Genomic DNA, 17,264 nt, shown 5'->3' on the forward strand with positions numbered 1-17,264 from the left:
CTCTGCCCCTTTCTCTGTCTATTTCCTCTTCCTTCCTCCCTCTGTTCATCTCCTTCTCCCCCCTCTCTCTGCCTATCTCATCCTCCCGCTGACTCTGTCCAGCCCTTCCTCCTCCTCTGTCCGTTCATCTTCACCTCTCCCCTCTCTCTGTCCATTGCCGCCGGCCGAAGTGGCCGTGCGGTTAAAGGCGCTGCAGTCTGGAACCGCAAGACCGCTACGGTCGCAGGTTCGAATCCTGCCTCGGGCATGGATGTTTGTGATGTCCTTAGGTTAGTTAGGTTTAACTAGTTCTAAGTTCTAGGGGACTAATGACCTCAGCAGTTGAGTCCCATAGTGCTCAGAGCCATTTGAACCATTTTGTCCATTGCCCCCTCTCTCTGTCCATCCCCCCTCCCCCTGTCTGTGTGCATAGCCTCCTTCCCCTCCGTTGTCCGGCCATCTCCTCCTCCTCCTTTCTTCTCTACGTCATCACACTAACCCCAATAGGAGCCCGGTGGTTCTTACTCCCACAGTACTTCTTTCCAGATCGTAACTAATATGTGCACCAAATTTGGTTGCAATCGTTCCAGAGGTGTAGGGTGAGCTTTTTACCCGTGGCTTTGCCCGCGTGCGCATATGTCAGATATATTTCACATATATGTACACATGTTTCACCCGTGTCTCAATTGAATTTCGCTCTGCAGTTTCAGTCTCACGCAGTTTAATGTTTATGACACAATATCTCCTGAACTATGTACTGTAGAATGATATCATTTTACGCACATCCAGTGGTATATGTGGCTTCCGTCTGTGAAATGTGTTGAGTACAGTTAGTAGTAACGAAGTAATAAATTAAAACGACATGCATGATGCGGCAGTTTTCCAAGCATCGCAGTGCTTATGGCGTTTGAACTGTGTGTAGTAATACGACATATTTTGTAGGTACATTCAGCGACATACATGGATACTGTCTGCGAAAAGTGTTGCGAATAGAGTAAGTAACAACGAAGTAATAAATATAAACGTCTAGTTTGACGCGGTGGTTTTTCATGAATGTCAGCGTTTTTTGACGCCATATCTCGTGAACTATGTGTCGTACAATGATAAAATTTTGCTGGTTCGTTCTATGACATTCGTGAATAGTACAGTTATGAACATGGCTGTTATTCAGCAACCGTATGCTAATTTCAATATAAGATCAAACATTGTCTGAAAAATGTGTCACGAATACAGTTAGTACAAAGGAGTAATAAATTAAAACTTAATCCTTTTTGTGGTAGTTTTAGTGCATGAACAACCAAAACATAGTACACAATAAACTATTTTTCCTTTCATCATCTTGTAGGACTTCTCAGCGAGAAAGAGTTCTTTAAAAGTTTCACATTATGTGTAAAGTTTGTTGTAAGTCTCTAAGTGCTCTCACTCTCAACTATTGGACAACTGAGGTACGGGTATTCTCAGGTCGTGAGCTACATTGCTTTCCCTATCCCCACCCCTTTGATAGGTGGTGATTCTTAACCAACAGCGATAATGTCCAGACAGTAAAGTATATGTGTACCAAGTTCGGTTGAAATCGGTCCAGTGGTTTAGGATGAGATGTGGAACATACATACATACGTACATACATACACTACTGGCCATTAAAATTGCTACACCACGAAGATGACGTGCTACAGACGCGAAATTTAACCGAGAGGAAAAAGATGCTGTGATATGCAAATGATTAGCTTTTCAGAGCATTCACACAAGGTTGGCGCCCGTGGCGACACCTACAACGTGCTGACATGAGGAAAATTTCCAACCGTCTTCACATACACAAACAGCAGTTGAACGGCGTTGCCTGGTGAAACGTTGTTATGGTGCCTCGTGTAAGGAGAAGAAATGCGTACCATCACATTTCCGTTTTTGATAAAGGTCGGATTGTAGCCTATCGCGACTGCGGTTTATCGTATCGCGACATTGCTGCTCGCGTTGGTCGAGATACAATGACTGTTAGCAGAATGTGGAATCGGTGGGTTCAGGAGGGTAATACGGAACGCCGTGCTGGATCCCAACGGCCTCGTATCACTAACAGTGGAGATGGCAGGCATCTTATCCCCATGGCTGTAACGGATCGTGCAGCCACGTCTCAAACCCTGAGTCAACAGATGGGGACGTTTGCAAGACAACAACCATCTGCACGAACAGTTCGCCGACGTTTGCAGCAACATGGTCTATCAGCTCGGAGACCATGGCTCCAGACAGGAGTGCCTGTGATGGTGTACTCAACGACGAACCTGGGTGCACGAATGGCAAAATGTCATTTTTTCGGATGAATCCAGGTTCTGTTTACAGAATCATGATGGTCGTATCTGTGTTTGGGGACATGGCGGTGAACGTACATTGGAAGCGTGTATTCGTCATCGCCATACTGGCGTATCACCCGGGATGATGGTATGGGGTGCCAGTGGTTACACGCCTCGGTCACCTCTTGGTCGCATTGACGGCACTTTGAACAGTGGACGTTAAATTTCAGATGTGTTACGACCCGTGGGTCTACCCTTCATTCGATCCCTGGGAAACCCTACATTTCAGCAGGATAATGCACGACCGCATGTTACAGGTCCTGTACGGGCCTTTGTGGATACAGAAAATGTTCCACTGCTGCCCTGGCCAGCACATTCTCCAGATCTCTCACCAACTGAAAATGTCTGGTCAATGTTGGCCGAGTAACTGACTCGTCACAATATTCCAGTCACTACTCTTGATGAGCTGTGGTATCGTGTTGAAGCTGCATGGGCAGCTGCACCTGTACACGCCATCCAAGCTCTGTTTGACTCAATGCCCAGGAGTATCAAGGCCGTTATTAAGGCCAGTGGTGGTTGTTCTGGGTACTGATTTCTCAGAATCTATGGACCCAAATTGCGTGAAAATGTAATCACATGTCAGTTCTAGTATAATATATTTGTCCAATGAATACCCGTTTATCATCTGCATTTCTTCTTAGTGTAGCAATCTTAATGACCAGTAGTGTACATACATCCATTTTTCTAATGTGTTAGGATTCTTTTAAAGCTTAACATTTTCACAGATCGCTTGTCTGCACCCTGACCATGTCAGGACATAATGAAAATCGTGTGCTCGTACCGGACCGCAGGTGTCGACGCCGGCTGGAGTGTCGAGGCACGGCTCGCTGGTGTCGTCGCCTGGGTCGGCGACGTCGGCGGCGGCTGCGGCTGCGGCGGTGGCGTCGGCAGCTGGTGGGGCGTCGTGCCACAAGCCGCTGTCCCCGCAGGCGTCGCTCGTCTCCTGCAGGGCCGACGACGAGCTGCCGCAGCCCAAGTGCGTCAACGCCCTCGTCGCCAGGGGTACGTCACCATCCGACATTATACACGTAGATCGTTAAGTACACGGAAACCTAAATAAAAATAGTCAAGCACCCAGAATACTGTGAGACAGTATTAATTAAAGAAATTCAAACAAAATTAACGATTGACGATAAATATTCCCCTCAAAAATAAAAAATAAATTTCTTCTGATAAGCTACAGTACATGCTCGAAAAGCAAGCGATTAAGTCAACAAACAATTTTTATAAAATTATGTTTTCTTTTCACGCCATTTCAGCATTTACCAAAACAGAATTATCGGCAGAGAGTACAAACCAGCGGGAAGAGGGATACAAAGCTTCAACAACTTTAAATTACAAGTAATTGATAACCTATTTATAAAAAGATCTTTAATTTATCTCAATAATTAATGTTTTAAAACCAACTAAAAATCCATATTTAATGCCAGAAGTGTGAAAAATTCGCATTTAAATAAATAAACACACAAATTTTGGAAATAATTCATTTTTAAAAATATACTTTTTATTCGCCTCCACTTGAAATAAGATACATCATTTGTCTGCAAAAAAAGTTGACAACCCTAGTCATGGTTCATACACAACCGAAAAGGCTGAAAAGTATGCAACTCTAGTCACTGAAACCCGGAGACTGAGTGAAATTCATATAGCTGACATTGCCGGTTGTTTCATTCGACTGTCTCATTCGAGTGAAAACGCCGACTGAATGAAATAAAAGGCAGGCTGACCAATAGGTTCTTAAAGCCAGCCATTGCTCTATCACTATGAAGTGCAACGTGCAAACGCGGAAGTTTGAATAATCCTGTTGTGTTAAAGGTGCAAACAATCAAAACGAAACAATCTGTGACTTGGTGAATTGGTTTGGTAAAACATATTTAGATCTTGATTTTACGAAGTAATGAAGGCAGGAAGAAGAAGAGGGTGGACCTGCCACTTTTGCGACACTGTCCATCCTACATTGTTGTTTTCCCTCCGATTCAGCCAATACTGCTTGACCACCTGCGTACTCAACAGTGTACACAGATACGATCACCATTCGTGTTGCAGGGATGGCTGAGGGCTCGCCACTGCCGCGCGTCGGAGCTGCGGCCGTGCCGGACGACAGCGGCGGAGCCGGGGCCGGAAGCGGGGGCGGAAACGGCGGCGGGGGCGGCAGTCGGACGTCGCCCCACGGCTCGCTCAGCTCGGGCTCCGCCGAAGGCGCGACGCCCACACCGCCGGAGGCCATCAAGAAAATCTTCATGTTCTTCGAGCCCCGCGGCTGCCTGAAAGAGCGCGACGACTATTCGCTCTACATGTTCCCTCCGCGCAACAGGTAACGTGAATGCGCAGGCGCTGCTAGCCCACCCGTAACACGTTCCGGGTCGACAGAAGCGTCCGATCCAACGCGTCGGCTTTGACCCGTGACGTAAGGGTGTTGTGTGTGACGTCATGACGGCGCGGAGTTTGGTTTGAGTGTGGCTGTCTCCAGTTCCGTTTTATCTTATTTTATTTACTCTTCTGATCTGTTCGTTCTATCTCGTGAGATTTTTTTTTTTAATTTAAAAACACTTATTACTTATTTTAATTATCTGTTTCCTCGAATTTCTGTTTTAGTTTATTATATTTATCTTTGATCTGTTCGTTCTATCCCGTGAGATTTTTTTTTTTAAAAAGACAAAAAACACTAATCAGCTACTGAAGCATCTTTATCTTCTATGGGTTGCAGGGGTTACGACCCCTGGGGAGGTGGGTCGGTATTCATGCATGGCTGTCTTCACTTACACGTTGTAGCTACGCAAGGCGTCTAAATTTGTTTATATTTAGTTCGCCCCCCACCCAAAACACCCCATTTCCCGCGCTTGTCCCGTTAGTGTCATTAGGCTTCTTGTGGAAAGTGTGTGTGTTTGTTTTTGTTTCCGCCAAATTTGTGACGTCATGGGTCAAAGCAGACGGGTGGGATCGGACGCTTCCGTATTTCCCACGTTCCGACTGAGTGAATCCTCCCTTCGAGTAAATAAAACTACTTGCGTAATTTCTAGCCTTCCCTCAGAAGGATATTGCGCTCCTCTTTGTCACAAAGTCCCTTCAGACATTCTTCGATACAGCCATCACTGTGTCTCGAGGCAGCGAAGCCCACGGCGCTCAAATTACCCACATTATTTTCGTCAACTGTTTGAGAATAAAAGCACTTCACACACGGTTCCAATACTTTCCCAAATTACTTTTCTCAAGCACCTCCTACGAAATTATGAATCGAAAAAAGCTTACCGCTTATAACATGTTCACTGTGTGAGGTAACGGGCGAGTTGTGGCGCACTGAAAAGATTCTTAAGTTCAGAGTTTGGCGGCCACCGCTCGGGCCGTTTGGCAAGGCGCAGCTAGTTAGCAAGCGCGTGGTGCCTCACAACGGCCGGAGCACGTGGTCAATCGAGTACGTGGCTGGGAATTCCTTGGTGACGCTGTGCGCCGGGAGAGATAGAAAGAAAGACTTGGACAGTGGAGCATTTTGCGCGTGATCGCAGAGGATAGAAATATTTCGGAGTGCCGACCTGTGCTCTTGTGTGATTTCCGTGGCTACTGCAGTGAAGTCGCAGTACGCGTTCAGAAGTGAATATCTCGCGAGCTACGTTGTTGTTCATAACTAATTACGTGCAGTAGGAATCTATTGTTTCCCTGTTATTCAACTTATATTTTATTTCATTGCTGGACCATCGACACCAATAAGTGTTTTGCAGAAATATACCGCATTCTCAAAAGTACTTCTACTATCACAATTTTCATTTAAAGTCGTTAAGATAGTACCTGCAAATTTTATTTAATTGCAATCTTTCATTTATAAATTTATATGTTACATTCGTAATTCGCAATTGCCGAGTGATAGAAACCTTCGACCATTCGATTCATGTGTATATTCTTATCGTATACTGTAGACTCAGTAGTATTTGGCCTGTAATGCGGCAACTACGTATCTCAGCCCCTAGACAACGAAGCCAGCCAAAACTTTTAATATTTCAAATCTGAGTCGGAGGGTGCGTAGTTATTGGAAAGCCCGCAACTGTTTATGCAGTAAAACTGCCGCATGAGGCATGACGTTTTCGATTTATTACTTCTTTACTATTTTTTATGGTAACTCTATTCGCAACACACTTTGTAGTCAGTATCTACTTATTTCACTGTATGTACGTGAAAAATTATATCATTCACAACGTGCACTTCAGGAGATATAACATCATAAACTTTGAGATACGTGAAAAACTAGCCTTTGCTCAAAATGAAGAGTAAATTACTCAGGCTGCATTTACCCAGTGTTTCATAATGTGAGCACTTTGTCGACTTCCAACAAACTTTAAACATAATTGAAACCTTTCTTACACTTCTTCATCGCTTACATACTTAAAGTCAAGTATTTAACACATCAACTCATTTGTAAAGTAATCAAACGTTTGAATCTGTTTTATACATGCGATTTCGATTCTTTAAAGAATCGGCGGTTTACTGGTTTATAACTGCTTCCCGCATAACCAACTCTGGTTATGCGGATACAGACTCTTGACCTACGAACGGATCAGCGACAGGCAGTCTGTCAGAGATGTGACAGGGGATGGTAGACTATAAAACGTTACAGCTCAATATTCAGATGATTCCAAGAACTAATGTAGTTTATCTTTCACACGACACTAGAGCTGATTCAGGTTGCTTAATTGTTATATCATTAGGTAGGATCTATGTAGTAATTTCACCTTTTGAACACTGAAGTGCAATTTTCAATAACGTCATGTTAAAGTACTCGTCAAAACTATATCCATCTATTGCTATGCATCATCAATTCGTTCACTTACAATTAGAAACCTTCAATTACAGACAAACAAATAATGAAAGACACACCAAAAAATACTGTTTTTATAATGTGTGAAATCCGTAACAACGCTGATTAACGCACTGCCAGCTTACTATGCAAAGGCGAAGGTAGTATTATGGGCTACCACTTTATTTTTAAGCCATAAATTCCAAAATTGTTACTGAAATTTGATGAAAACCTCAAAAAATAATCTTTATTATGTTATAAAAAAGTCAATCACATATTTTTTAGTTTAAATCAAAATGACATATTGTGAAAAAATGGAAATGTGCTAGTAATATTGGCTACCCTATAAAAACAAAAAAGTCAATATTATTTCCTGTAAATTTTTGTGGAGTAATAAGAAAATAGCAAACCCTTTATACTAAGATATGTTTATCACAAGCTGTTCATTAAGGGTCGGCAGAAATCACAAATATAATGTTCTGTTTTGCAGTCAGCACACTCGTTGTGCGCCCACGTCTCGCACATTAGGCACTGAATCCATAGCTCTCCTTTAGTGTCTTTGGAATATAACCCCTCATATAAAAGGCAGGTAGCATCTTCATCTCAAGGCCTTTCAGCACCAATACGCGGCTCTGGAACTGACTTCTCAGAGTCTATCGATCCCTCCTCTGAGCTCTAGCATGATGATTGGAGATTGATGATCAATTTTCGCATCACTGATGGCGTTTTGCTTTTTATTCCTTGTTTCTTTCTTTTCTCAACACCTTTCCCACATTTCACGTTCTTCGTATTCTCTTTTATAGTATCACTTTCAATTTTCCTTTTTTTTGTCCACTTCTTTTTACTCCTTTATTTTCCTTTTTTTATCAGCTTCCTTTTCTTCATGCTTTTTTGAGCTTCTTCCAAATATAGCCTATTTTGTAAGGTAATGCTGTAATTACAGCTGCCTTTCCTGGCTTAGATACTTTCTTTGTTTTTTTTCTCATTTTTTGGAACTGGCAAAATGTCCTTGGGTGATATCTTAATGTTTCCTATTGAAAAGTGCGACGCACTGCTAGGGCCAGCTTCTGGTAGGTCTATGTGGTGGCCCTGGTCGCTGGTGTGAGCCTTGTGTGGACCAGTAGGGGCCTGGCATGTATTCTGGGCGAGCCTTCTGTGTTATCAGGCTGGTTTTCTTTAGGCAGTAAACTTGGTTTTGTTTTAGAACGCTTCTTTCCTTTATGTGTCTGGAAGGTGTTAACATCCAACTCTTCCATGTTTGAGGGCCCAAAGTCGACATCTGTCAAAACACTTCGATTTCACGGGAAAGTCCCCCACAAACTTCAAACCCATTCACAGCTATTTGACCACTCTGGCACCTTAGGTATGCTTTTCCAAACAGTTCACCTACCTCATAAGGACCAAGTGGTTTATCATTATGGAGCATTGATTGCCTAACATTCTCACTATAGTGAAACTTGAGAGTGGACATGAAGGACTTATCCAATGGTTGCAAACACCTTTTTGCAGTTTCTTCAGTTTTAGTCAAAAGTTCATAACCAATAGATTGTGGTCAAAGTACACATCTGCCCCTGGCAATGTCTTAAAATTTCAAATCTGGTTCCTAAATCTCTGTATTATCATTATATAATCTATCTGAAACCTTCCAGTAATTCCATGCTTCTTCCATGTATACAACCTTCTTTCATGATTCTTCAACCAAGTGTTAGCTATGATTAAGTTATGCTCTGTGCAAAATTCTACCAGACAGCTTCCTCTTTCATGCCTTACCCCCATTCCATATTCACCTACTATGTTTCCTTCTCTCCCTTTTCCTATTATCGAATTCCAGTCACCCATTGTTGTTGTGGTCTTCAGTCCTGAGACTGGTTTGATGCAGCTCTCCATGCTACTCTATCCTGTGCAAGCTTCTTCATCTCCCAGTACCTACTGCACCATACATCCTTCTGAATCTGCTTAGTGCATTCATCTCTTGGTCTCCCTCTACGATTTTTACCCTCCACGCTGCCCTCCAATACTAAATTGGTGATCCCTCGATGTCTCAGAACATGTCCTACCAACCGATCCCGTCTTCTGGTCAAGTTGTGCCACAAACTTCTCTTCTCCCCAATCCTATTCAATACTTCCTCATTAGTTATGTGATCTACCCATCTAATCTTCAACATTCTTCTGTAGCACCACATTTCGAAAGCTTCTATTCTCTTCTTGTCCAAACTATTTATCGTCCATGTTTCACTTGCATACATGGCTACACTCCATAAAATACTTTCAGAAACGACTTCCTGACACTTAAATCTATACTCGATGTTAACAAATTTCTCTTCTTCAGAAACGCTTTCCTTGCCATTGCCAGTCTACATTTTATATCCTCTCTACTTCGACCATCATCAGTTATTTTACTCCCCAAATAGCAAAACTCCTTTACTACTTTAAGTGTCTCATTTCCTAACCTAATTCCCTCAGCATCACCCGACTTAATTCGACTACATTCCATTATCCTCGTTTTGCTTTTGTTGATGTTCATCTTATATCCTCCTTTCAAGACACTGTCCATTCCATTCAACTGCTCTTCCAAGTCCTTTGCTGTCTCTGACAGAATTACAATGTCATCGGCGAACCTCAAAGTTTTTATTTCTTCTCCATGGATTTTAATACCTACTCCGAATTTTTCTTTTGTTTCCTTTACTGCTTGCTCAATATACAGATTGAACAACATCGGGGAGAGGCTACAACCCTGTCTTACTCCCTTCCCAACCACTGCTTTCCTTTCATGTCCCTCGACTCTTATAACTGCCATCTGGTTTCTGTACAAATTGTAAATAGCCTTTCGCTCCCTGTATTTTACCCCTGCCACCTTTAGAATTTGAAAGAGAGTATTCCAGTCAACATTGTCAAAAGCTTTCTCTAAGTCTACAAATGCTAGAAACGTAGGTTTGCCTTTCCTTAATTTTTCTTCTAAGATAAGTCGTAAGGTCAGTATTGCCTCATGTGTTCCAGTGTTTCTACGGAATCCAAACTGATCTTCCCCGAGGTTGGCTTCTACTAGTTTTTCCATTCGTCTGTAAAGAATTCGTGTTAGTATTTTGCAGCTGTGACTTATTAAACTGATAGTTCGGTAATTTTCACATCTGTCAACACCTGCTTTCTTTGGGATTGGAATTATTATATTCTTCTTGAAGTCTGAGAGTATTTCGCCTGTTTCATACATCTTGCTCACCAGATGGTAGAGTTTTGTCAGGACTGGCTCTCCCAAGGCCATCAGTAGTTCTAATGGAATGTTGTCTACTCCGGGGGCCTTGTTTCGACTCAGGTCTTTCAGTGTTCTGTCAAACTCTTCACGCAGTATCGTATCTCCCATTTCATCTTCATCTACATCCTCTTCCATTTCCATAATACTGTCCTCAAGTACATCGCCCTTGTATAGACCCTCTATACACTCCTTCCATCTTTCTGCTTTCCCTACTTTGCTTAGAACTGGGTTTCCATCTGAGCTCTTGATATTCATACAAGTCGTTCTCTTATCTCCAAAGGTCTCTTTAATTTTCCTGTAGGCAGTATCTATCTTACCCCTAGTGAGGTAAGCCTCTACATCCTTACATTTGTCCTCTAGCCATCCCTGCTTAGCCATTTTGCACTTCCTGTCGATCTCATTTTTGAGACGTTTGTATTCCTTTTTGCCTGCTTCATTTACTGCATTTTTATATTTTCTCCTTTCATCAATTAAATTCAATATTTCTTCTGTTACCCAAGGATTTCTACTAGCCCTCGTCTTTTTACCTACTTGATCCTCTGCTGCCTTCACTACTTCATCCCTCAAAGCTACCCATTCTTCTTCTACTGTATTTCTTTCCCCCATTCCTGTCAATTCTTCCCTTATGCTCTCCCTGAAACTCTGTACAACCTCTGGTTCTTTCAGTTTATCCAGGTCCCATCTCCTTAAATTCCCACCTTTTTGCAGTTTCTTCAGTTTTAATCTACAGGTCATAACCAATAGATTGTGGTCAGAGTCCACATCTGCCCCTGGAAATGTCTTACAATTTAAAACCTGGTTCCTAAATCTCTGTCTTACCATTATATAATCTATCTGATACCTTTTAGTCACCCATGACTATTAAATTTTTCTCTCCCTTCACTATCTGAATAATTTCTTTTATCGCATCATACATTTCATTAATCTCTTCGTCACGTGCGGAGCTAGTTGGCATATAAACTTGTACTACTGTAGTAGGCGTGGGCTTCGTATCTATCTTGGCCACAAGAATGCATTCACTATGCTGTTCGTAGTAGCTTACCCGCATTCCTACTTTTTATTCATTATTAAACCTAATCCAGCATTACCCCTATTTGATTTTGTATTTATAACCCTGTATTCACCTGACCAGAAGTCTTGTTCCTCCTGACACCGAACTTCACTAATTCCCACTATATCTAACTTTAACCTATCCATTTCCCTTTTTAAAGGTTCGAATCTACCTGCCCAATTAAGGGATCTGACCTGTAGAATGCCAGTTTTCTTTCTCCTGATAACAACGTCCTACTGAGTAGTCCCCGCCCAGAGATCCGAATGGGGGACTATTTTACCTCCGGAATATTTTACCCAAGAGGACGCCATCATCACTTAACCATACAGTAAAGCTGCATGTTTACGGGAATCATTACGGCTGTAGTTACCCCTTGCTTTCAGCCGTTCGCAGTATCAGCACAGCAAGGCCGTTTTGGTTAGTGTTTCAAGATCAGTCAATCGGCTGCTGCCTCTCTTCAGGAACCAAACGTTTGTCTGGCCTCTCAACAGATACCCCTCCGCTGTGGTTGCACCTACGGTACGGCCATCTGTATCGCTGAGGCACACAAGCCTTCCCACCAACGGCAAGGTCCATATGGGGGGGGAAGGGGGGGGTGCTTATTAAAATTGAAAAACAGAGGAAACGAGATGAATAGAGTAGACAAACGGTTGCTCACCCAGCATGAATACTAAGTTGCACACTGGAGAAATGTACTGAAAAAGACTTGTTTCTATAGTTAAGAAGCTAGTCTCCAGAAGTCTTGCACTTCGTGGAGACGAAGAGGTCTTTGGCTCTGTGAAAAATGATAATTTCCTCATGGGTCTCGAATTAATTGCGGTGTGTGAGTCTTTTATGGGTGACCAAATAGTAAGGTTTGGTAACCATGGAATCGGATTTACTTCATACTTGTCACCAGCAACTTATGAAGATTTAATACGTCTTAAACCTTCTGATAATGTTGTCTGGAATACTCTCTTTCAAATTATGAAGGTGACAGGGGTAAAAATATTGGGAGCGAAAGGCTATTCACAATGTGTACAGAAACCAGATGGCAATTATAAGAGTCGAGGGATGCGAAAGGGAAGCAGTAATTGCAAAGGGAGTGAAACAGGGTTGTAGCCTATCCCCAATATTATTCAATCCGTATGTTGCACTAGCAGTAAAGGAAACAAAAGAACAATTTGGAGTAGGAATTAAAATCCAAGGGGAATAAATAAAAACTTTGAGGTTTGCCGATGACATTGTCAGAGACAGCAAAGGACCTGGAAGAGCAGTTGAACGGAATGGACAGTGTCTTGAAAGGAGGATGTAAGGCGAGCATCAACAACAGCAAAACGAGGATAATGGAATGTAGTCGTATTACGTCAGATGATGCTGAGGGAATTAGATTAGGAAGTGAGACACTTAAAGTAGTAGATGAATTTTGCTATCTGGGGAGAAAATAAAACTAATGATGATCGAAGTAAAGAGGATATAAAATGTAGATTGGAAATGGCAAGGAGTGCGTTTCTGAAGAAGAGAAATTTGTTAACATCAACCACAGATTTAAGTGTCAGGAAATCTTTTCTGAAAGTATTTGTATGGAGTGTAGCCATGTATGGAAGCGAAACATGGATGATAAATGTTTTGGGCAACAAGAGAGTAGAAGTTTTCGAAATGTGGTGCTACAGAAGAAAGCTGCAGATTAGATGGGTAGATCACATAACTAATGAGGAGGTACTGCACAGAATAGAGGAGAAGAGTAATTTGGCACAACCTGACTACAAGAAGGGATCGATTTATAGGACACGTTCTGAGGCATCAAGGGATCACCAATTTTGACTTGAGCGAAGCGTGAGGAGTAAAAGTCGTATAGGGAGACCAAGAGATGAATACACTAAGCAGATTCAGAAGGATGTAGGTTGCAGTAGTTACTCGGAGATGGAGAAGCTTGCACAGGATAGACTAGCATGGAGAGCTGCATCACACCAGTCTCTGGACTGAAGACCACAACAACATGGAGAGATCAGTGACCCAAAAAATATGTAATGAGGTTATTGCTTCTAAATATTTATCAGTCATAGTAGATTCTACTCCGGATATATCCCATAACTGGCTAAGTATAATAATTAGATACCATATGTAAATGAAGATGGGCTCTAAAGTTGAAAGATTCGTATGTTTTACCAAAAATGCAGCCGACCTTTGTGACCGAGCGGTTCTAAAGGCTTCAGTCCGGAACCACGCTGCTGCTACGGTCGCAGTTTAGAATCCTGCCTCGGGCATGGATGTGTGTTCTGTCCTTAGGTTAGTTAGGTTTCAGTAGTTCTAAGTCTAGGGGACTGATGACCTCAGATGTTAAGTCCCATAGTGCTCAGAGCCATTTGAACCATTTGAACCAAAAATGCAGGTCACACTGGAGAGAAGATTTCTGAATAAATTTTGAGTTCTTTAGAATCCTTTACTGAAATTCGACAACTGCAGAGGTTAGTCACGCGATAACGCAGCCAAAATGTCTTGTACACATTCAGGCTTGCAAGACTCAGGGACTGAAACTCTCAGGTTTTCTTCATTCCATGTTCAGCTCACTCGCTTAATGTAGTTGGCTCACGAACTGCACAGCTGCAATATGATTTTTTGTGTTAATTCAAGGTTTATACAACTTCTTTGCAGATTCTACAAGTAGGTGGAATATCCTGGAAACAGTTTTTGATTCTGTATGACAGTGAAGTCACTGACTACAACATGGTGGTGTGCATGTGAGGCTACTAGTAAGAGTTTGAATTCAGATTGGAAAGCTGTATTATTTCATTAAAAACAATTTCAGAAAATGATTGTGATAGAGTTAGATGTGAAGCTGAAGGCCTTCTTAGAAAGTTAAGTAGGGTTTCTTGAGATCAGTGTGATGTTGTATACTGCAACAGTTTGGCAAAGCAATGGAAAAACTGCAAGCTGAGGATGTAAACATTTGTACTTCTGTTGAAATGTGTGACTTGCAGTGTTTTTAGCTGTGCTTCAGACATCTGTTTCATTTCACAAGGACTCAGCTGAAAAGAAACTTATGGAAATCAGGAATTTGGAATCAGTTTCACCTCCTTCAGCTGCTAAGAATCAAAAAAGGAAACGTAAAATTAAACACAAGAGATTCTTTGATGAGTCATCTGACTCAGAAGACGAACACAAACGCCCTGAATAAGAAACAGGATCAGATTGTGAGATCTGGAGAAGAATGAAAATGTCTTAATCTAAGATTATACAAAATCTTCAGAAACTACATCTATACTCTGAAAACCACCGTGAGGTGCATGGCAGAGGATAGGTCTCATTGTACCAATTATTAGCGTTTCTTCCTGTTCCATTTACGAATGGAGCGCGGGAAGAATGATTGTCTGAAAGCCTCTGTGCGTGCATTAATTATTCCAGTCTTATACTCACGATACCTATGTGAGCGCTACGTAGGGGGTTGTACGAGGATAAGTCAATTATTATCCGCAGTTTAGTTATATTTTTTTTTATTTTGGTAGGACTGTCGTTTTATGTTGATGATGCATGCTTTGTTTATTTGTTGTTATGTGGTTCAAATGGCTCTGAGCACTATGGGACTTAACATCTGAGGTCATCAGTCCCCTAGAACTTAGAACTACTTAAACCTAACTAACCTAAGGACAGCACACACATCCATACCCGAGGCAGGATTCGAACCTGCGACCGTAGCGGTCGCGCGGTTCGAGACTGAAACGCCTAGAACCGCTCGGCCACCGCCGGCCGGCTTTGTTGTTATATCTTTGCAATTTTCTAGCTGCTAGGTTAGTTTCGTTATCGCTGCCGTGCTGTTAATCATGGCTTCATGGCTGCTCCGCTGTCTATTTGCACGAAAGAAGAGCAACGTTCAGTGATTCTTTTTTTTTTCGGAAGGTGTATCAGGGGCCGAAATTAATCGATGACTTTCGACAAGTGCGGGAATAGTGTTCTGCCACAACGGAGTGTCTACAAAAGGATTGAAAAATTCCGAAATGGTTGCACAAGTGTTACGCACGATGAAGGAGCTGGGCGACCGTTTACCGCCACAAATGAATAAACCATTGAGGAGCGTTCACGTGAAATGATTCTCTTAGACAGACGATTAACTATTGACGAAGTGGCACATCATCTACAAATAAGTCACAGTTCTGCCTATGACATCATCCACAACAGACTTGGGTTTCATAAAGTTTGTACAAGATGGGTCCCAAAACGGCTCACAGTTGCATAAATAAACAAGCTTGGACATCTGCAAAAACATTTGGATCGCTATGGTAACGGAGGGGACAACTTCTTAGACAGGATCATTACTGATGACGATAATGGATCCATCATTACGAGCCGGAGAGTAAACGGCAGAGTATGGAATGGAAACATCCAAATTCACCGTGCAAGAAAAAGTTCAAGACCCAACCGCCCGCAGGAAAACTGATGCTTCTGGTTTTTCGGGACGCACATGATCCAGTACTGGAACATTATGGGGAAAGGGACACAACAATAAACAGCGTCCGTTACGGTGAGATGCTTACTGCCAGGCTAAAGCCTGCAATTAGAAGCAAACGCTGAGGATTGCTGTCAAAGCCTGTTGTGTTGTTGCACGACAATGCCCGTCGGCATACTGCTGCCCACACTGCTGAAACGCTCCAGAAACTCAAATTTGAAGTACTGGATCATCCTCCATATAGTTTTGATCTTTCCCCTTTTCACTATCACTTGTTTGGTCCACTCAAACAGGCATTAACGGGCCGTCGATTGGCCTCGGACGAAGCAGTGACAGAAGCGGTGCATTCCTGGTTCGCAGCTCAACCGAGAACCTTTTTTTATGAGGGCATCAGGAAGCTTGTACAACGATGGACCAAGTGCGTTGAAATGCAAGGATACTATGTCGAAAAATGATGTTCTTGTAAGTTTCCTACTTGATTACAATAAAATTTTATAACTACTTTGCGGATAATAATTGACTTACCCTTGTAGTATACCCCTAGAGTAATCACTTAAAGCCAGTTCTTGAAACTTAGTTAACAGACTTTCTCGGAATAGTTTAGTCTGTCTTCAAGAGTCTGCCAGTTCAGTTCCTTCAGTATCTCTGTGACACTCTCCCACATATTAAATAAACCTGTGACCATTCGTGTTGCCCTTCTCTATCTATGTTCAATATCCCCTATTAGTCCTATCTGATACAGGTCCCACACACTTGAATAATATTCTAGAACTGGTTGCACGAGTGATTTGTAAGCAATCTCTTTTGTAGACTGATTGCACTTCCCCAGTATTCTACCAATAAACCGAAGTCTACCATCTGCTTTACCTATGACTGAACCTATGTGATCATTCCCTTTCATTTCCCTACAAAGTATTACACCCAGATATTTGTATAAGTTGGCTTATTCCTACAGTGACTCATTGACGTCATAGTTATAGGTTAATACATTTTTTTCGTTTTGTGAAGTGTACAATTTTACATTTCTGAACTTTTAGAGCAAAAAAAGTTATCAATCTCTGCACCACATTGAAGTCTCATGAAGATCTGACTGAATATTTATGCAGCTTTTTTCAGATAGCACTTCATTGTAGATAACTGCCTCATCAGCAAACAGCCTGATTTTACTATTCATTCTATTAATTGTCTGCAAGGTTATTAACATACAAGATGAACAGCAAGGGTCCCAACACACTTCCCTGGGGAGCACCCAAAGTTACTTTTACATCTGACGATGACTTCCGTTCAAGATAACATGCTGGTCTTCCTAGCAAAAACTCCTCAACCCAGTCACATATTTCACTTGATACCCCATACGATCTTACTTTTCACAATAAGCTTAGGTGCAGTACTGAGTCAAATGCGTTACGGAAATCAAGAAACACTGCATC

General features: G+C 42.1%; 1 protein-coding gene across 1 annotated transcript in view; it reads left to right on the forward strand.

The window, feature by feature from the left end:
- LOC124593853 (voltage-dependent T-type calcium channel subunit alpha-1H-like) overlaps nt 1–17,264 on the forward strand; it is a 452,274-nt gene that overhangs the window by 319,259 nt on the left and 115,751 nt on the right. Inside the window, exons 15-16 of the mRNA XM_047132201.1 lie at nt 3,254–3,352; nt 4,454–4,638. Coding sequence (XP_046988157.1) covers nt 3,254–3,352; nt 4,454–4,638 — 284 coding nt within the window. The remainder of the gene's footprint in view (nt 1–3,253; nt 3,353–4,453; nt 4,639–17,264) is intronic.

Source organism: Schistocerca americana, chromosome 2, assembly GCF_021461395.2.
Source record: "Schistocerca americana isolate TAMUIC-IGC-003095 chromosome 2, iqSchAmer2.1, whole genome shotgun sequence".
Classification (NCBI taxonomy): domain Eukaryota; kingdom Metazoa; phylum Arthropoda; class Insecta; order Orthoptera; family Acrididae; genus Schistocerca; species Schistocerca americana.